General features: G+C 41.8%; 2 protein-coding genes across 2 annotated transcripts in view; both read left to right on the top strand.

Moving 5' to 3' along the window:
- Window positions 1-10,780, top strand: part of LOC120792988 (A disintegrin and metalloproteinase with thrombospondin motifs 20) — an 80,973-nt gene extending 70,193 nt beyond the window's left edge. Inside the window, exons 29-39 of the mRNA XM_040132475.1 lie at window positions 440-607; window positions 4,033-4,206; window positions 5,090-5,260; window positions 5,946-6,152; window positions 6,357-6,486; window positions 7,328-7,422; window positions 7,514-7,608; window positions 7,727-7,860; window positions 9,183-9,274; window positions 9,587-9,691; window positions 9,988-10,780. Coding sequence (XP_039988409.1) covers window positions 440-607; window positions 4,033-4,206; window positions 5,090-5,260; window positions 5,946-6,152; window positions 6,357-6,486; window positions 7,328-7,422; window positions 7,514-7,608; window positions 7,727-7,860; window positions 9,183-9,274; window positions 9,587-9,691; window positions 9,988-10,077 — 1,461 coding nt within the window. The 3' untranslated portion in view covers window positions 10,078-10,780. The remainder of the gene's footprint in view (window positions 1-439; window positions 608-4,032; window positions 4,207-5,089; window positions 5,261-5,945; window positions 6,153-6,356; window positions 6,487-7,327; window positions 7,423-7,513; window positions 7,609-7,726; window positions 7,861-9,182; window positions 9,275-9,586; window positions 9,692-9,987) is intronic.
- A 5,047-nt stretch (window positions 10,781-15,827) lies between these two features.
- prickle1a (prickle homolog 1a) overlaps window positions 15,828-21,081 on the top strand; it is an 89,020-nt gene continuing 83,766 nt past the window's right edge. Inside the window, exon 1 of the mRNA XM_040132521.1 lies at window positions 15,828-15,974. The gene's annotated coding sequence lies outside the window, so the exon portion shown is untranslated. The remainder of the gene's footprint in view (window positions 15,975-21,081) is intronic.

Raw genomic sequence — 21,081 nt, 5'->3', positions numbered from 1 at the left:
AAATTTCTGAGATTTCTCCCTCCATACCAGTACAATGGAGGTTAAAGGTTAAAGAATCTTTCCAGAAATAGTGTCCTGGCTCAACAGACTTTGCTATCAACACTTGTCAGTGTAGCTACTTTATACTGTACCAAATACCCTTTTCTTCAGTTCACTTAATGTGTGAATAATGATTAATGAATGCTTAACCCAATAAATCACAATGAAAATTAAATAAGGTATTAAATAATGAAAGAAACATTGGCTCAAAATTCAATGCAGCATAACACAACTTAACAGTGTCTGATTTTACAGTGTTTATCCTCTTGTAACCATGAGCTTCAGCACTATTAGCAGAGATATGGAGCTATGAACTTCAACAGGACTTTGCTAATATGCCCTTCTTTTCTCCTGTCCTCCACCCAACAACCTACCCCCTCCTCTCCCCTTCCCTCTCCAGTGTTCAGTGACTTGTGGTCGGGGAACCAAGAAGCGGGAGATAGCCTGTGTTCTTCAGAACCAAACCAAAATAGAGGAGGAGCACTGCAGTCATCTGCCTCGGCCGCGAACACAGAAGGCCTGTCGGGCGCGGGGATGCCCCAGTTGGAAAGCCAACAGGTGGAGGGAGGTATGTTTGCTCTTCTCGCCGCCCCCCCTCCCCCAGCTGAGACACAAGCACAAACAACATCCAAAGGCTTCCCAGAGGATGCAGATGTAGGTCACAAACACACAGGGCACCTCTCCAATCACCACTTAGTTTATTCTTCTTCAAACATAATGTGTCATTTCCCCAAGTGTGAACTAAACACCACAGGCTGGATTTTCAAAACTGCTTATGCAGTGCAGTTGACATTTATACGTCATGTTTAAAGGATTCAAACAAAATGTTGAAATAGTTATAAAGTGTAATCTACAGCTTAATGCATAGCGAGCTCTTCTTTGGTAGCTTTTCGTCAGACCACACACTGACCAGAAACAATTTCAGCACCAGTTTTGCATGACACACAAAAGCTTGTTCATGCAAATCGCATTCCATACACCTAATTTTATTAAAGATTTGTTTGTGGCCCAGTTACATTATAAGCTATCTTAATGAAACATAGTAAACACGGATATCCAGAGGTGTAGCGGATGAAGGCAAGCTCGACCTCCCATGCAGATGAAAGCATGGTGGTCGGAATGACACGCGTCGTGAATCTCTGCAGGTTTCTGTACCGTTGTACACTACTGCAACCAGACACTGGCAGGCTAAAGGCCGTGCGTAGAGGAGTTGCCGGGGAGTTGAGGTCACAGTCATCACGGAGCCGATCACGGAGCCGACCACACAGCCGTGGTATCTGCTACCCAGCCGCGACACAGTTTTGGCTCATAGTCACGCCGAGCTCCCAGAGGGAGGAAAATGTTCAAGACCAAATTTATCATAAGTCATAGGCCAGACTGAGTGAAGGAATGCTCTTTCAGATTACCCTGAGGAACAAGTATACTGTTTTTTCAGAAACACACAATAAATATCTCCTGTATTAGAATCTAACCTTTCCCTCCCTCATTCCAAGTAAATGCAAAATCCCAAAAGGCCCACGAAGACCCATGTCTACCTCCCTCCACAAGACTCCTGCCACTCGCCACTCTTTGAGGGTGTCCTCCTCCCCTCTCACTCTCTCCCTTGCTGGTGTCTGGAAGCAATCATCTTCCTCCACATACCACTAGCAACCATGAAATCCTCAACTAGAGCATAAAGACATGTTTTATATCTTAATATCCATGCATGTGACAACTTTGAAACCTCAGCACCCACTGTTTGAGTTATTCCAAAGCTACCCAAGCCCTCTCAGTCACCTCTGACTGGGGGTGTAATGGGCAGCATGTTAGTGGAGCTGAGAGGGTGTGGGCTGCCCTTTGAGCCTTTTAGTGGTTTCCAAGGACACAAGAATCATTCACCGCTTTTTACTTACTATTTGTAATGCTGTGTATTTGTATTCAGTCAAGTTTACTAAATTCCAGTTAAAGGTTGGGTTCATCCAAATTACAATAAAATGTATATGCTCATTTTTGTCTGTAGCTATCTAGCAGATAGCTTTGAGTTTTGGTTTTATTTGCCCAAGTGTCTCATATAAATTAAATTCCATTCACTTCCATTGTATTACGGTGGCAGCAAAAATCTCAAATATGTTACAACATGGGCATAAACTAAAATTATCTGCATGGTTAGATACCACAAGCGGTGATATATTTTGTAATTTGGGTGAAATGACCCTTTTAAGTCTGGAGCTGTTCACTCAGCACTATCATGAAATCATGAAACAGTCTCCTCATTTTTCCTCTATAGTTTCATGACGTCCCCACCATGTCTGATAAAAGACCTGAAGGTCTTTTGCAGGGATACAGAATCAGGTTTCTTTAGCTGTAGCAGTTAACGGTGACTAGAATCCCTTTAACAGCAGGTTCTATTTTCATGCTTTGTAAGATTTTTAAAACGACATTTTTTTGATTTCAAGGTCAGATTTCATATGGTGCTTTTTGTTCTCTTTCCAAACTTCAGGACTTGATCCCTCTCATTTAACCACACACTGCAATGATAACACACAATTGCAGTGAGAAAGGAACAACACAAATACATCTGGAAGTTTTTGGGAAATTTGATACTTGCTGTATAATGCGCAGATTTTCTGACTGTGTGAAATTGCTGAGGCATGGCACTGTTCTTTGAGGTCTAGAGGGGGGACAGAGAAATCGGCCTGATCATCTCAAGCCATACAGAGTGCTTCCTCAGTATGCAGGTATGCCTCTCAAAGCGCATCAAAGAGATGGTTGAGATAGACCTTTTTGTGCCCCAAGATATACGGCTAAAAGAGAAGCGACAAACTGGCTTTGGATTAATTAAGTACATTGTACAGGAGCATCAAAGTAGCAGCTCTGACACTGCAGACCAAACAAACGATTTTGAAATATTGTCATGTTAAAGTGAGGCTTTGAAACTTTTTAAAGATGAAATAACACAATCGTCCTCTTGCAAATGATAACTAAATGTACAATAAAATACACCCTTGCTCAGTTCAATACGCTCAGGGATTTTCGCTGCTGCAGCCTTACTCGGTCTGGTAAGGCCATTAGCTTGTGGTGACTAATTAGCTCGTGTTAGCAACACTTAGACAGATATTGCTGTATAAGCCTCTCTCGAGGCGAGCTGAATGCCAAATGTATCAAGGTGTCGGCCATCAGTTGCAATTATAGGTGTTCCCCCAGCAAAAATGCCAATAAAGTTTTTTTTCTTGGTTTGCTTCCGCTTTGTGAAGTGCAGTGCAAATGCAGATTCATGTCTCTTTCCCTGAGCCCTTCAGACCGTGACTTGGCATTGAGATGACACCATGCATGTAAAAATAGCTTTGGGAAGGTTTTGCAAACATTAAACCATTATGGCATAAGGACTTATAATACTATTTGAACTTGTTTTTAGTTTGAGGCGTCCTGTCAACGTTTTTCAGACATAAAATGTTTTATATGACGGTGGTCCATAAGAAAAATGGTTACTGGGGTACGAACAATTTTTTTAGTTGCAGTACCGTGGTTGGCCACTGGGACAAATTTACAGCATGGATTCTACTTGGCCTTACTCGAGTCCCCTAAAAGCCCATTAAATTTAAACCCAAACCCCTTCAGCTCGTACAGCGGCCTGTCTATTAAAAAAAACGTCCAAGTCTCCAAGCCTAAGCCGGTTATTACCCCAATGACATCATTAGGGTTATTTTATCAACTTCGGAAAGCCTCTTCACGAGACGCACAAGACACTATACAGACTTTTTTACAAGCTGAGTAGGACTCCTCCTGACAAGTAAATGGAACTTCATTTGTAATATAGGTGGTTTGCATCTTCAAGGTCAACTCTGTCAGAGAAATGAGGTTGGAATCCCCTGAAAATAATTATTATACTCACAATGTATTATATCCTTGCAGCTCTTCTTGTATGAGAAACACAAGAACAAACATGTCATATACTGACTTTCCATGCAGTGCCTTTTTCTCAATCAGATGTGTGTTCTGTGTCTGTTTTACTAGTGTTCCGTCACCTGCGGAGTCGGAGTTCAGAACCGGGATGTTTACTGCAGGCTAAAAGGCACCGGGTGGGTCAGAGAGGATCTCTGTGATGCCCACCAGCGTCCTGCTGCTGCCCGACCATGCCAAACTGCAGAGTGCACACATTACTCTTGGGTGGCTGGTGAATGGGATGAGGTAAGTAGAGACTCATTCTTTCCTCCTCTTTCTATGAATAACTCCCCCTCTTCCTCGCTCCCAGTGTGAGACAGATGAACAGATGTTTAACCATCTTATTAAGGTTTTTATTGGCTGAGATCTCCGCTCTCTCTCTCTCTCTCTCTCTCTCTCTCTCTCTCTCTCTCTGCACCATTAAATGGACGACCTGCAGGTACCCTTTCTCTCTTGCATCAGTCGTGAGGGCTTTAGTGATAATCATCAGTCAGTATATCATACAGTTTCAAACCTGCTGGGTATCACTGTTCTGTGTCACGCTCGCAGACTGTTTCTTTCTTGGCTCATCTTTCTTTAATGTCCCGTGCTTTGTCCTCAAAAGTGGGGCTTAAAAGAGGGGCACCATGTAGGGACATAACACTGTATCCTCCTGCTGCAGGAATGCTTGCAGTGTTCAGATTCCTGTCTGTGTTGCCTCGAGAACTCACAGACTCCTTTCTTTCACAGTTTGGCCCTGATCTATTTTGACCTATCTCTTTTCTGTTCTCGTGAGATAAAAATAAAATGTCATTAAAATCCACACACAGCAGATTTTTTACATGTCATTACTTTTAAATACCCATATAAACTATAACTGGGCCTGAGGGAAACCAGCTTTACTTTTAATGTTTGGGATTATGTTCCTTGAGAGCCAGTGCTACCATTGTCAGACAATACACAATTTTATCTACCTGTGCAAACCTTTACATAATAAGGAGTGTCCATTTGTGGCCGTCTGGAGAACTGAACAGGCAAGCCAGAGTCTGAGAAGTCAATGATGCCGTTCCTGAAAGTACAACACTGCCCCCCCTCTGCCAGCTCGTCTCCACTCTGACTGACTTCTTCCCTTGTTTGATTTTTCTTGTAGTGCAATGCAACCTGTGGTAAGGGCATGAGAAGCAGGAAGGTGGGGTGTATGGGCCCAGGGATGAAAACCGTCCAGGATGATTACTGTGAGCCATCATCCCAACCTCTGGCACACCAACACTGCAAGGGAGCTTCCTGCCGCTACATATGGATCACAGGGGAATGGTCACAGGTAGGAATACAAGAAGAAATAAAGACTGAGTTTTGTCCTTACTACAAATACAACTAATGAACACAAAATAGTGAGGGAATGCTCATCCCAAATTCACATAGCAGAGGGTTATATCTTGAGATTGTTTGTTTTATTCGGCCAACAGTTCAACCCCAAAGGTATTCAATTTAAAATGAAATGAAACAAAAAAGTAGCAAATCCTCACATTTGAGAAGCTAGCACCACCTTGTCTAAATGTATCTTCAAACTTTGGTGATTTTGAATTTTTCAGATAAACTCAGGAAATAACTGTTACTTTTAAGCCTAAATGAACTACTTAAAAACCCACTGGATCAGCTCAAAAATGCATCGTCACCCAGCTGAAAACTGCTCTTACCTCCTGAAAAGATGATGTTTTGGAGATACGTGGTTTTCACAGGATAGTGATGATGAATTTTCTATATATAGATATAATATCTAACTACTTAATCAACCAATTGTTTCAGTCTATCTTTCAATAGAAATAGGCTAAATAAATGGAGGAAGGCATGTACAGTGAGTCAGATGATACATGCTCATTAACGGTACATTAGTGCAACAGCAATGAAGAAATCCACTTCTTTAGTTGAGGTCACTGCTCTATGCAAACATTTACTCTTGCCAGTATCAGTAACTGTCAGTGTGTGTTTATCTGTGTGTGGCTCAGTGCTCTGCCAGCTGTGGTGTTGGCTACCAGCAGCGTATTGTCTCCTGCTCGGTGATTCCCTCCTCCCAGGCTGCGCATCCGTACGCTGCTGCCCAGTCCTCCTCTGCCAGCGCCCACTGCCCTGAGCCTCACCCTCCTGGCACCCGGCCGTGCCTCCTCAGGGACTGCCCGCACACAACCTACTGGAAGGTTGGCCCCTGGAGCAAGGTGAAACGGAAAACGCTTGCTAGGCAGCGAGAAATCCTCTCCTGCTAATCACCATTTTCACAAAACATTTTGATGGCCTGTGTATTTTTCAGCCCTGCCGAAAAATCTCATTCGTGGATTTGGATTTGGTTGCAGCTTATTTTGTTAATTGTTTTGTTAATGTGTGTGGGAGTTATTTCGTGTGTGTGTGTGTTTGTATACCAGTGCTCGCAGACCTGTGGCGCAGGGGTGATGGAGCGCAGAGTGGAGTGTGTGACCTCCAAGGGCCAACCGTCCAAACACTGCCGTCCATCGGGAAGACCTGAGTCTCAAGCTGCATGTCAGGAAAGAGAATGTAAGTCTTTTCCTCTCTTCTCTTCTCTTCTCTAATTTCAAATACCCAGAGGTCTTCTTAAGCCGTTAAGTACATAACCCAATAATTCTTCCGTGTTGTCCAACTTTTCTGATTCATCTAGCGCTTGCTGCCAACATGGAATGTGTAGCTTAATGGTATTAAATCGACTGTGCTGTACATGGCAACTGACCCCATATCTGATTGTGTTTATAGAAACTCAACTTTTTGCTATGTTTTAACACATCAGACATAACTGCGACCCCCTCTTAAAGCCGCTCGGAGTGATTACTTAGTGGAACAATAAATAGATAGTCAGCAGTTTTCTACAAATTGTGATATGGGCAGTCTGTAGGAACGCCTCAGGGCTGCATGTTGGCGTCGAGGCAGCCTTCATTGTGGACTCGCAAGCGCTGTAAAACCCGGCACCAGGCCAAAGTTTGCAGGTTCACTCCCCCACATTTCAGATGTTTCAGTACTGGCGCACTGGACTGTTCATTCCCACTTGGCTTCTGCCAAGTCAGGCACTAGCGAAATTAAAATGATATGCTCGGGTGACAGCCAGTTCTGCGGTCAAGTATTAATGCTAATCAGCTAATCAGCATGATTTGAGCTCTACAGCAATCTGGGACAACAGAGGAGGCCACAAGTATTGAGACATTTGCAAGGGCTCTCATTTAAGAAGACGAGGTTACAGTCCTTTCTCAGGGTAGTGTTTAGTTTATTATCTTTTGCAATCTTTGTGGCATTTCTTGACAAAAGATTTATGGACTGGCTTGCAGAAGTCTTTCAATGTCAAATTTTCCAGTTTCCTCACTCGTCCCCTCATAATTTCCCCTCCCAGGCCAAATGTTCGCTTCCTGCCGAGAAGTCCAGATGAGACAGGGTGTGAGGATAGATGGGGAATACTATCTCAAAGTCAAATCCCGGATCCTACAGGTGTGTCCGTCCTGTCAGAATTGCTCGTCATGACTCATCCTGCAACCTCCCCGCAGGCTCTCATATATTGTCTCAATGTTTTTGACCTTAGATTTACTGTGCTGAGATGCAGACTGATTTCCCCAGGGAGTATGTGACTTTGCGCAGCGGTCAGACAGACAACTACTCAGAGGTTTATGGACACAGGTGTGTATAATGCAGTGATGACTGATGTGCGGCTTGTAACACCAGGCGTATAAAATATAGCCTTTGTTGGAGCGTTTGTCTTAAAGAAATCCTAACACTCATTGTCCTTAATAAAAAGGTTGCTGAACCCTTTTGAATGCCCGTATAACGGCAGCCGAAGACAAGATTGCGACTGCAGGAACGACTACTCAGCAGCGGGATACACACTCTTCCACAAAGTTCGTCTGGACCTGAGCTCCCTGAGGATAATGAGTGCGTAATTACTGCGTGATTGCCTTACACCGTCTACTGTAATGAGACCACACATCAGTGTTGTTTTAACCCTCATACGCCTTGCAGCATAGTGCTAATAAGGCCTCCTTCAAAAGTCTGTTCAATTGCAGCATGTGCCACTTTTCCCCACACTCTCTCCTCTGAAATCAAAACAATGACCTTTCAGCGCTCCGTGTTCACATCAACGGGCGAGGACTTGAAACCGGGCCTCTCGGCACAAACACGTGAGCACGAGGATAAAGGAATGCGTGCCTGCTCACAAACACAGACGCACAATATGTGATGCTGCCTCACCTTTTTTTTTTAAGCAAGCACACACAAGAAGACATGAAGACACAAGAAGACATGAGGACACAAGAAGGGCACACACCCATGCATGCAGTTGCCTCAGTATCAAACACTTATTCATTTTAGCGTGCAAGCTATTGCACTTTGTCAAACACACACACACACACACACACACACACACATCTTCGGGCCATATTCCTCTGCTCATTATAACAGTCAGCTCCACCTTCCCTTTTGTGTCCAAGTATGCCTTTGATTAGAGTTTGTGGATTAGTGTACTGTGTGTGTGTGTGTGTGTGTGTGTGTGTGTGTGTGTGTGTGTGTGTGTGTGTGTGTGTGTGTGTGTGTGTGTGTGTGTGTGTGTGTGTGTGTGTGTGTGTGTGTGTGTGTGCGTGTGTGCTTGGAGGGGAAGTTGGATTATAATTTACGGAGTCATCCTCCCATCCTCTTCGTCTAGTCCGGGCCCTGACAGCACATGTTCCCACCCTCCCTCTGCATGTTACTCATTTGGCTTTCAGGTGGCTGGAAAAGAGCTGGGGGGGGGTAATGAGTTCAAGATGAAGGGAAGATTATGAAGAGGCACTGCTTTGGTGTGCCTTGCACATCTCACGAACTTTATCATCATCCTCCAAGTGTAATAAATCTCTTATCAAATCTTTCATTTTCAATGCACAAAACGTTGCGCATTAAATAAGCATTTAGCAACTTGTAACACTAATCCTAAATAAACTTGAAAAAGGATTTAATATAGTTTAGATTAAGTGGATGAGTTATTGCTTTCAGATTCAAACTCCAACTCCACTGTTAGAACCTTTTAGAAGGAGCACAAACATCTGGCAAAGTGATAGTAAATTGACATCAACCCTGCAATGAAGTTTAATTGCATAAACTGTAGTTGCTGATCTTCTGTGGCTATCTGTGGTTATTTACTTCTCAGCAGCTGTCTTCACTCTATGTTTACCTTTGCTGTTGCACAATGTGACTCTAGATCTGTATCTTTTTCTGTTTACCAGTCACAGACCTCCAGTTTTCCCAGACTCTTCTCGGTCGACCTGTGCCCTTTGCTACAGCAGGAGATTGTTATAGCGCAGCCAAGTGTCCACAGGTTAGTGAAATACTGCACATTGTGGCCTCATAGCTTTTTTTGAGCTATATGTTTGTTAGTGGCGTGAAAATCAAAGAAGAGAGAGTTTTACTAAACATTTGCTGCTATAATTCCCCGGACCTGCTGGGAATATGCACTTGAGGAAGGTAATAACTTCCTACGATTATTCTGTTGGAGAAGTTGAAAGTGTTCATCAGCATATGTGTGTAAGCCCACCCTCCTGCAGTTTTGTCCATAGAACATCTCTGCAAATATGAATAACCTCGACCTTCTTGGTTAAAGAACGGCTCTGAAATGACTCTATGTTCACAGGGCCAGTTCAGCATCAATCTGATTGGCACTGGCCTCAAAGTGGCTGAGGCCACCAAGTGGACGTCTCAGGGCAACTATGTTTCCGTCAAAGTCCACAGATCTGAGGTAAGAAGCTAACAGTGGATTTGTAAAATGGTTGTCTCTTGTATGGCTGGCACTATGTGGCTCTTAAGTAATGGATTTTTGCTATGAATGTACTGTATAGTTGTGGATTAACTGGGATAATTGTGCTTCCTGTTGGGTCTTTGGGTAGCTGTGAAATGCCATCTGAATTGCCATGTTGTATTTCTATCTGATTCACTGAAGAGGAATCCCCACTGACATTTATGAAGCTGTTATTCACTGCGTAAAAAGCTGCCCTTTGCCCACGCTTTCCCCCCCTCATATGTTTCTGTCCGTAGGACGGAACCAGAATCTACGGTCGCTGCGGCGGTTTCTGTGGGAAGTGCATTCCCCAGGCTCACAACGGCCTACTCCTTGAAGTCCGCTGAGGGTCATGCAGAGACCAAACCCCTAAATCTAGCCTGAAGACAGTAGCCCAGGAACATACAATATTAGTGATTTGTGTGAGCCTGTTATCATCTGTGAGTGTAGAGGAGGAGCATTAACAGTAATCATTCTATAGTAGCATCCCCAGTTCCCAAATGGCAGCTAAAATATACAAGACATACAAGATATTGCGTACTTTGCAGTACTACAGGGCCACTGTCAGGTCCCCCATCCGAACTGCTGACTCTGAACAAGAGCCAACTATATTTGCTTGCCAAGAGTGTTGCAATGGCTATCAAACGCATCAGTGCTTTGAAACCCAAAATGCCTTTTTTTTTTTTTTTCTGACACTGTTTCTGACATTTTTTAGCATCGTACAAAGGGATACAGTTCTTCAAAACATTGGGAAAGCAACAAAACAAACAATAGAAAAACCTAACAGAGTTATCGTCTGTCTTCAAGAAGCAAATTCTCACCTTAGAAAAAGAACTTCCTCTTATGGTATTCTGTGAAGTGAAGTGTATTTTGTAAAAAAAAAAAAAAAAAATACAAAAAAACACATTGTCTGGTAAAATTTCCAGAATTTCATCATGAAGTAACTGGAACTGATCTTGTTATATGTTACCTTCCATGGTAGATAGCTATTTATATTCACAGCTACTGTAACCTTTTAGTTGCCACTTATCAAGCTGACTTGCAATCAATGAGACATCAGCATACTGTATGTGTGTAATAATCATTGCAGTCCTCTACTGATGAAGTGCCACAGACAGACGTCAGAATAGTATGTGAGGGATAGTATGACAGCTTTGGATATAAAAAAAGTGTAATTCAAAAATTACATTTTTTTTGTGTGTGCGAATACTAAATGAGCTACGCCACAGATCATCTTGGTCTAACACAAATTTAAAGGAATAGTTCAACATTATGGCATTTATGTGTATTTACTCTCTGGTTGGGAATTAGATGAGAAGTCCAATACCACCCATATGTCCCTACGCTAAATATGAAGCTACCGCCAGCAGCCCGTTAGCTTAGCTTAGCACAAAGACTGGCAACAGTCTTAAGCTCAATTCCCAAACGATTCCTTTAGGGCTCAAGACTTATAGAAAGAGTAGTGTAGCAGCCAACTACTGATATCCTTCCAGACCTGCCTTATGACCAAGGTCAAACTTTAGGAGAACGTTAGTAGCCTTTAGAGCAACTACAGTTAATTTTAGTATTCATTTTTGTGTATTTAGAGCCTGTCTGCTGTGATTTGTTGTCAGTCATTTCACCAAACTACTGAAATCTGGATAGACAGTCCACCGACTGAGATACGTATGTCATAGAGACAAAATAAACACCAGTGCTGTGAGGAAATAACTGAAATATCTCAATATTTTCTAGTGTTTAAGTACAGTATAAATGTTTTCCGTGGCCTTTTTAAACCATTAGGATTGTTTTATTTTTAGAATTTTATTAGTGATGTCCTTTTATTACGTCACACAGACAAGTGTTCATCTGTTACGCCGTGACACAGTATCGGGTGTGACGTCTCACGTCACACCCTCCATCGGGCCTACTGTAGGTGCCTGCAACCCCCTACCTCTCACAAACATCCATGCTCTACTGAGATATGTGTTGTAATATATTTATGTCTGACCATATTTATTCTGTAATGACTTGTAGATACATTCTGTGTTTTAAGGTACAATGACTACTACCAACAGAGAAGCCATTGTCTGATGTTTTTGTCCTGTGTCTGCTTTGCTAAAAAAAAAAAGGTATTAGCCTGCTATTTCTAGTGTATAACCACTAATCTTAAATGAGGATCTTTTGAATGGTGCTTTTGAACTACTGGAATTACCTCTGATCTGGAGAAGGAAAACACTGACTTTGGGAATAATACTTGCTATGGCAGAGCTTAATTTCATTGTAACTGACAGGGTTTGGCCTCGACGTCTCTTCAGCAGATGTAGCATCTGCCTATAAATGCATGCCACGGTCCTCTTATTAATGTAGCCGAAAAACTAGCTGCAAGGTTGCCAGATATATCAGACAAACCACTGCATGAGGCAAGCTAGCCTTGGGCTGTACTTAACTCATCATAAATGACTTTCACCGTGACCACTACTACAAGCAACTTAACATGCTGGTATGCTGATGTTAAGCTTTAACCAAAGTTAGAATATAGATGCAGATTTTTTTCTTCTCAGACAATGCAGCTTCTTTTGATTGAAAGAACGGCTGAAAAATAAATGAAAAATAAGTCGGTGAGCAGCTAGAAAACCTTTGGCTATCATTCATTTTTATGGTGGTCAATTGTTCTATGAGGTCTGTATCAGAAATTTAAAGAATACTTGATGCACTATGTGCCATACATTTTGTAGAAATGTAATCCTGTTTGTTTTTTGTAATAACCATTAAGATTTGTAACTTATGATATGTGTATTTTTAATATTCATACTTGAATTGTAAACAGTGTGCTAAATACTGAATGGGCATTGGTACCGAATAGAGAAACAGTGTGCTTGCTTGCCATGCTTTATCCAAAGATGTTTTTAAGAATCATATGTACCTACAGTATGTATGTAGCTTGTATAAAAGAAATGAATGATTGATTCCGGTGCTATGGTTACTAATCGTACAAATACTGTATGTCATGCTACTATACTAACGCTGTCAAAGTATTAATAAAACATGCTTTTCAGCTGACTCACAGTTTAATTTATGGTTCTTTCATTGGCACGAAATATTTCTCAAAAAGAAAAAACTTCATATTGACTCATCCTGCATTTAAATGTATTTTTACACCAGTAAAGATCCCATCTAAACATGTTTAAGACATATAAAAATACTCTACTTGGAATAATAATTTGTGTCTGATATTTTCTACGAAAAAAATTACCCAGTTCAAAAACTATGAGATTATGTCAAATCTTTCTCTCTCATTGAAAAAGCCACGATATATGAATATGTAAATAATCTTCATTTCAAAAATTGAACTACTAGACACAACAAGTCTCCTACTTCACTGTACACACCATTCTCAGTATATGCATGCTGGAGGTTTCAAGTTTCCACATCACACTTGTATAAACTGCAGATTGGACCATCACTGGCTTCCTAATTAGTTGTGATGACACAAAATGAGGTTGGTACGTTCATGCCTTAAACTCAGGTTCAAATTGAGCACAGGGAAATTTCCCCCCCTTCAGCAGAAGAATGTGAAAACAGCCCTCAAGTGTCAAACTCATCACATGTATCCTTCTGCACAGCGGAAGTCAAACATTTGAATGAGTTAACAGCAAGCAAAACACATTTTGAAAGGAGGGGGGACTTACACAGAGACAAAGACTGAAGTCGTTCTTATCACCACTGCGAAGTTTCTCTTCACCACAGAGAGGCCAATCGGTTAAGAAAGAAAAGCCGCAGGTCGGCGCTGGTTGTGTGCTTGTGCTTGCCAGATTGTGGCTCCATGTGGATTCACTTAGTGGTGCAAGTTGCATTTCCACAACAAGACTCTTCTGGAGTTCAGTTCCACTCAAGAGACACATAAATAGAGCAAATACCTTTGACATCAATTTCTCACTGAAGTACACGTATTCTTGAGAACCGGCAACAGCTGAAGCTGTCAACTGCCTGATGACTCATCAAATTGTCGTGTCAAATCAAAGAATGAGGCAAGTTCCAATTAAGCTTTGAAAACTTCAACAAGAGCTGGAAAGCACCATTTTCGAGGATTATGTCACCAAATTGCCTCTGTAATAAAGGTGCAGGTACTTCAGCAGAAGGCAAACTGTTTATATACAAGCCACTTTTCCAGGGCTCATTGCACAGAGATAGCTTTGTACATTAAATGAAAACAGATACTGTGGTCCCTCAAGAACCGCTTTGATTTCTTGCCAGAAGCCTGCCTTGGTTCCTAAAATCTAATCTCGGGATTTGGAAGGGTCCTGAAGCACGGCACCACCTCCCCTCAAAAGCAGTTTCCCAGTGAAATCAAGCTGTGCTGAGGTCCTTCCAGGCGCTCAAGGCCGTGGACAAGTTAGGAAAGAACTTCCCCGGCCTTCTTGCTGTGAGCACAAACCATACATTTTTAATGACTGAACTGAAAAACACAAACCGTAGAGTAACCTCATAAAAGAAACTAATGATTGATGTTTACCATGAAGCGGAGTCTGCTTTGAGGTTACAGCACAAACATTCCAGTGCAATCTGCAGCTGCAACCTGCTCTAAAGAGCACGTGTGCAGGAACCACTATGGTTTGCACTGACTGAAACAACACGCTCCAAATTCTGGTACATTTGCAATCTTTGATGCAAATCACTTCATATTATGGAAAGGCTACTTATTTTTTTAATTTTTTTTAATTGAATTGAATTGAATCACATCCCAAAAGTTTCACTCTGTTTCTGACATACAGGTCACGGTGGAATATGCACTAGACTCTAAAGTATAAGTATTTGTTATTCAACTATTGCAATAATATTGTAGCCATATCTTTATAAAGAGGTAACTGATAAACATCTAGCACATTTCACAACATGCTTATAGGCTTAAATTACAATTGTCTTTCTGGTTAATGATGCACTAAAAGGCAAACATCATCAAACTAGTGACCCATTATTTCCTTAAACTGAGCAAACAGTGACCCCCAGTGTATCAAACAAGACCTTACATCTACTGTCCCCCTTACAGATACTGTTGTTGTGAAGCAATTACACATGATGTGACGTTAGTGAGTTGTGGCCTTGGATCTTGATGACATGTTATGTTATGTAGGGGTAGGGTTAGGGTCTAAGGTAAGGGGTAGGCTAGGTTGTGTTGTGTTACGTTAGGGAACTGTAATGATCCCTGTGGGAAAATTAGGCTGCTGCAGCGTCAGGCACTAATGGGACACGTGAGGATGTAATGTGATACGCTAACAAACTCAACCAATAGTACCTTTGAATAGAACATTATCTGAAATAAAACAATCAAACAAACGGACATCAAAAAAAAATTCTGTGAACATATCAAGAAGGCACAGCATAAAGCAAAGCACTAGAAATGACTGAGACTAACGTTAAGACAATGTGAAATGTCCAGATGAAATAAAATAGAAAAAAATAGAACATAATACTATGCTGTATTATAGAGGTAACACTCTTTGCAGATGGAGGAGAACATGGCATGCAACAGTAAAACTTTAAATAATAACAGATAGACTATACTGAGGACATGAAAGTGTCGAATGTGGATGCCGTGCAGATAGATCCATTCTCCTGTACAGTGAAAGTGCCTAAACATCTTCCTCGCTGGCTGCCAGTGCAGCCTTTGGACAAAAAGAGTAATGGCTTTTAGCACAAAAAAATGCATCTGAAAGGTGGTGATAAGACATCGGCAGCATCATCACACCAGGGAAAATGTCTGGGACCGGCACAATAACAGCGCCAGGCTTATTCACCAGACTGTTTTGTCCGTCCTGCCTCCAAAATCTGGGAAAGTCTTGACTGATGAACACACTGAGCAGTAACACCTGAAAGAGACAGCAAGATTACAGCCATCTCTTTCCCGTCCATTGTACCATTGCATTTGCTCCATTTCGTCCTAACTAGTTGTATCGAGAAAAGTATCTGTTTGTGCGTTTACTGGCATTGTTATTTCCACGAGTGGTGCACGGTGTCGTTGTGCTTGCGCACTGCCTTAGAGCATGGTCTTTTTCCCAGCAGACATAAAGACGTGCCGTTGTAGGAAGCACGCAGGTGTTACTTATAACATTAACGATGGCTCCATTTTAGTCATGGTTCCCAGTAAGTCATGGCGGTGTGACAGTGATACCAGGACCCTTGAACCCGATGCAGCTAATGGAATTCAGACATCATTCAGTTTACCATTTACACCAAAATGTCTTCCGTGAAAAGGCTTAACACCGTGAGTTTTATCAATAATAGCAATCTTTAGCAATTCTGCATGAAGAAGACTGATGATTTTTAAGTTAAATTGTCACAGATTTTTTTTTTGTTGTTGTTGAAATGTCTTAAAAGCTAACATCCTTACAATGTTTTTTTTAATTATTATTATACTTTACAATTTAACACCGGCATTTACACTGACTTTCAATGGAACTGAACTAGTGTGGGAATATGACGAGGACCACGGTAACACTTATCAGGCCCCTCTATTGCTGACCAGTAGATGGTGGTAAAACATTAGAAAACCACTACTTGCTTTGCTGTATTGTTTTTAGACACTCATGCAAGGTTGACTGTGAGCAAAGGAGTAAAGACATTGATTTTTCAACTGATCAGGTTTTTTCGTGAGTAATGTCTACAAATGTTTTTCTATATTGTACGGTACATCTGCCTTTGTGGTATTTGTTGGGTTTTGTTTTTCCTACTATGCACTGCAAGCTGTTCATTGCATCAACCTTTTCTGTGTGTGTGTGTGTGTGTGTGTGTGTGTGTGTGTGTGTGTGTGTGTGTGTGTGTGTGAGAGATAGGTGATTGATTGAGGTTGTTTCATAAATCGATGAGAAATATATGGTGGATTTAATCCACCCTCTCCAGTTTTAAATACTGTTCGTACTCCAGACTTTTCTGTGTTTTCCCTGCAGTGTACAGCGAATACAGTTCTACTGTATGAACAGCAGTGAACACAAACATCCAGTTTCCTAGTTCAGCAGTCTTTGAAATGATTTTCACATTGAAGGCTGTTGCAGCAGGAGGAGGTTGTTTAAGCAGGCTCAAATCCTTGTATACCTCACGCATACTCACATACCTCCCTCCCACCCCTCACTCACACACACACACACACATCCTATAGTGGAACAGTTGGCCTTGAGCAGTATCAGTTTCATCGTTTGATGCACCATGCCTGCTTCAAAATCCATGAAAACCACACACGATTACACAGTTATCTCCAGTGCCAATTGGGCTATCAGTAGTTTTGGGGGTAGGAGCTGTTGGCACTTTGCCCCACAGGCCTTATAGACTGTACCGTCAGCCTGGATGCCAGCGCTTTTGAAGGAAGTAGTGTCAGCTTCAACTTTAACATGCTGAGACTGAATGAGGTCATTTTAGGTATTGTGTTACATGTCTAAGAGTGTCCATTTTGCAACAGCTGCATGCGATGTGTGGGGGACTGCAGCCTTGGTCCAGAGCTGACCACCTATTCACTGCACATGGCTGGGTGGTATGCTGTCAGAGACGGGCATGGTCCAACTGGAGGAGGTATGAGGTGGGGGTGAGGGTTTGGTGTTGGACCCCTGGGGTCCGCAAGTATGCGCCAATAGCACATACGCACATGCTGTGTGGTGAAAAATGGACTTGCATTGTTTGATCCGTGAACGTGAGACTCTGGTGTGAATCACCCATTAAGGGGAGCAGGGAAGAGAACACACTCACCAGAGGATTTTCATATCTGCTCAAGGATCTTTTGTTAAGACCCCATGCAGTAAACCAAGGTATTGTTTCATGGGTCACGTTTTGTTGCCACTGTTGAGCCTAAAGTACACTTTTTTTTTTTTTTTTTTTTTTTTTTTACACAACCAAAGCTACAGATTTGGTTCTCACAGTGAACAAAGCAAAATAGTCATAAAAGCCTGCTGACAGTCATTTAGGAAATGCACGCATTATGGCCAGTGGCAGTGTTTTCATTGCAGAAAATACTTTCCTATTGTAAAACTTAAGGCTGTTAAGCAGCCTGGAAAATGTTGCCCCATGTCAGCATAGTTAGAATGAATGAGGCAAAGGCCAGAGACGGCTATAGCTGCGAGCTCCGGCCAGTATTTTGCGTATGAAACTAGAAGGCAGGACTCTCGTCTCGATAACGGGGGGGCTTATTATTTTTAACAGCTTAACACTCCAATCAAATGAGCTTTCTGGAGATTTTTACACACTGTTGTGGCTCATGTCACCTGGGTATATTAAACCTCTTAACAGAATGTCGCCTTTGTTCTCCTGCATTTCACACTAACAAGAGGCCTGTGAGGAATATACAGTAGAAACCGGTTACACACTCACACCCTGTCATGTGATGACACAGACAAACAGACCATAGAAGCAACAGAAATCCTTTTTAAAAAATGCCCCACATTTTATTTCTTGTGGCTTCGTCAGTTTGGGGGTTTCATACTATGTGCGAAAAAGAAGCGGCACGTTGTATGTGGAAAAATTTGCAAAGCTTATGAAAAAGCTGTTAGCGGTCGTGAGGGAATTCTTGTCAAGGTAGCTCAGAACAGATTTACGTCCATTTTCCATACTCAATTGTTTTCCTGCAGAAGAGGACCAGATTTTTACATACACAGCCGAAAAACAGACAGAGAAGTCACCTCACGAGAAACTTTAGCTCCAGTGTTTTGCTTGGGGACATGGGACCCCGGTCTGTCTTTAACAGCTCAAAAATAACACTCAACAATTTTTTTATCACCTTGATACTTCATGAGTTCTTTCCAAATTTTATGAAATTTGCCGACAAACATGATGTGGACCTGATAACATGTTTCAGAGGTCTGGTACAGAAAGTGACACATTACTTCTGTCTGGGGTTTCAAAGACTCCATCTGAAGAAACATGGTCAAATACAGTGGATTTTTAAATGTTCTGTACCAGTGATTGGTTTTGACAGTACTCTTGACACAGTGCTACGCCTCCTCAATCCCAAATTAGACTCTGGATTCTCTTATTGGGGTGTATTGATAGTTTACTTATAAGAAGTCTAACAGGGAGTTACACCTCTCTGGGGTCTACTTCACCCCAAGGAGAAGTAACATCTCTATGTAAGAAAAACATAGTGTACATTTCTTTGTCTGTGAATGACTTTTTGGCTAAAACTAAATGAATAAACATTTGTTCATGTAACATATAAAACTCGAAATTGTTTCCGGATTTGGTGTAATATCAGTGTTTTATGGCAATTTCTGTATTAGGTCACCTTCACAAAATGTGCAAGCCCAGTTTGTGACAAAGAGAAGGTTTCAATACTCGTCTACATATTAGGATTTCTTCCTGGAATATGTGATTTGGAGGATATTCAAAGAGAACAATGGACACAGTGCCTGTGCTTAATATGAGCTAATGAGGGCACTGTTGCCCTCAACAAGTGCACACTAAACTAACTCCTGAAATTTTACTGCTAGTATAAAAATATCTTGAATGGTTGAATAAGGTGATACTCCGGACATTCACAGAGATGTCGGCGAGAGCAGAGTGTATCAGTCTGATCTAACAGGGGTAGGTAAGACCATTTGGAAGTGATTTATGTCCCGTTTTGCACTGATCCATAACCCCGCATTTGACAGGGTTAACTCACATCAATCATTTCTCTGAAGGTCCTCAGCTCTCATTAGCCACTTTTTCTCTGTGCTTGACTAAATAATAGGTTCTGGTTTCTTGTACCCAAGAGACATGCAGACTAGCCGTCCTCTGTCAAGGGGAGATACAATCTCTGGTCAAGAAAAAGAAAAATGGGAAATTCCTAGACACTTAGACATTTGGTTGCATGCTCTCTCACCGGGAGTCAATGAAAATAACCTCTGTTGTGATTATGTGATAATCAATCATTGTTTCTTTGCATGAGGATGTGATCATATTTAACCCACAAGAAAGCCCCATTATCGTCCAGCTATTCATCCTTCCCTCCTCCTCCCTCAAACCCCAACAACGCCCCCCCCCCCCCAAAAAAAAAAAAACCCATTTCCACCCCTCTGTCTACCTGCTCTAATTAAGAGCCAGTCTAAGTGCCGCTGTATTGATACAAACTGTGTCTGGGTATTTCTTTGTATTAGTCTAGTTGTTTGTGTGTGTATGTGTGCCTCACACAGTCGAATGTGCCCACCCAACCCCCTCCCACACCCCACCCTCATCTCTCTTACCCACCCACTCACTCACTCACTCACTCACACACACACACACACACACACACACACACACACACACACCAGTAGTCTACTGGCGTGGCAAGAGGGGCACTCATTCCAGTCTGTCTAGTGGTAGTGCTACTCAAAAACCAGACAAAGCCACTTCAGTAGACCAGTACAATAGCCAATGACAATCGCACCATAGTCTCTGGCAGAGCTCTCTAGCCTCTATTTGCCATCTTCATATTTTATGATTATACTTACATTCAAATGTACTTATATGAATTTGAAGTAAATCTTTAGCCAACCACCCAGTGCCTGCAACACAGAGCTTTGAGAAGAGGATTTGGGGGAACAGGAAGAGATCTATGCGCTTGAGGGATAGTGGGGGAACAGAGACTCAGATTGCCCAGGACCCCGACCTGAGGGATAAGATTAACATTTGTAGTCAACTGTATTAATGTAGGTATTTTACACCTTTATTTTACATATAGTTTGTATGTGCTCACTGACTCTGTGTGGATTTCCTCACACAGTCCAGAGACATGCAGGTTAGGTGATTCTGAGATGCCCATAAGGGTGAGTACAAATGGATATCTGTCTTTGTATGTAGGATAAGTAGATGAATAATCAGTTGATGGATTAATTTAAATTTAACAGTTTGAGACAAATGAGGAAAAGCAGCACGTAAATTATTCCATGTTTTTCCTGGTTAGACTGTAACAAGTTTGAACAAGTTCAAACCCACAATTTCAATTAGGGATGTGTTTTGAAACTGATTTAAATTCATGTCTTGATGCGTGTTTGAACTGCAGCTGTGTAAAATTTTTTCACAGATTAAATAGAATGAAATGTTCAACATGGGTCAAGGCCCTGAATCTGCTGTTGTACATAGCTTCTTGCTGGCTGGAGTGTAAGGACTGCATTTTGAGATGATTACCATTGATGCCTTAAAAAAGTTAATGTTCTCTGCTAACTGGGAGAAATGTGGAATATTTCAGGCAAAAGAAACTGTGCTCTGTAAGTAGGGGATAGATCAAACTGGTGGCTACTCTATGTCCAATGTGTCCATCATGGACTCTTAACTTTTGCTGATCAATTTTTCTGCTGGCATTCAAAAGAACCTCAAATCCAAGCCTCATGCCTTCAACCCATTGTTCCTGTTTTGCACATTGATTGCCC

The sequence above is a fragment of the Xiphias gladius genome, chromosome 8 (genome assembly GCF_016859285.1).
Source record: "Xiphias gladius isolate SHS-SW01 ecotype Sanya breed wild chromosome 8, ASM1685928v1, whole genome shotgun sequence".
NCBI lineage: Eukaryota > Metazoa > Chordata > Actinopteri > Istiophoriformes > Xiphiidae > Xiphias > Xiphias gladius.
The sequence above is the reverse complement of the archived record's forward strand: the minus strand, read 5'-3'. Positions and strand labels throughout refer to the sequence as shown.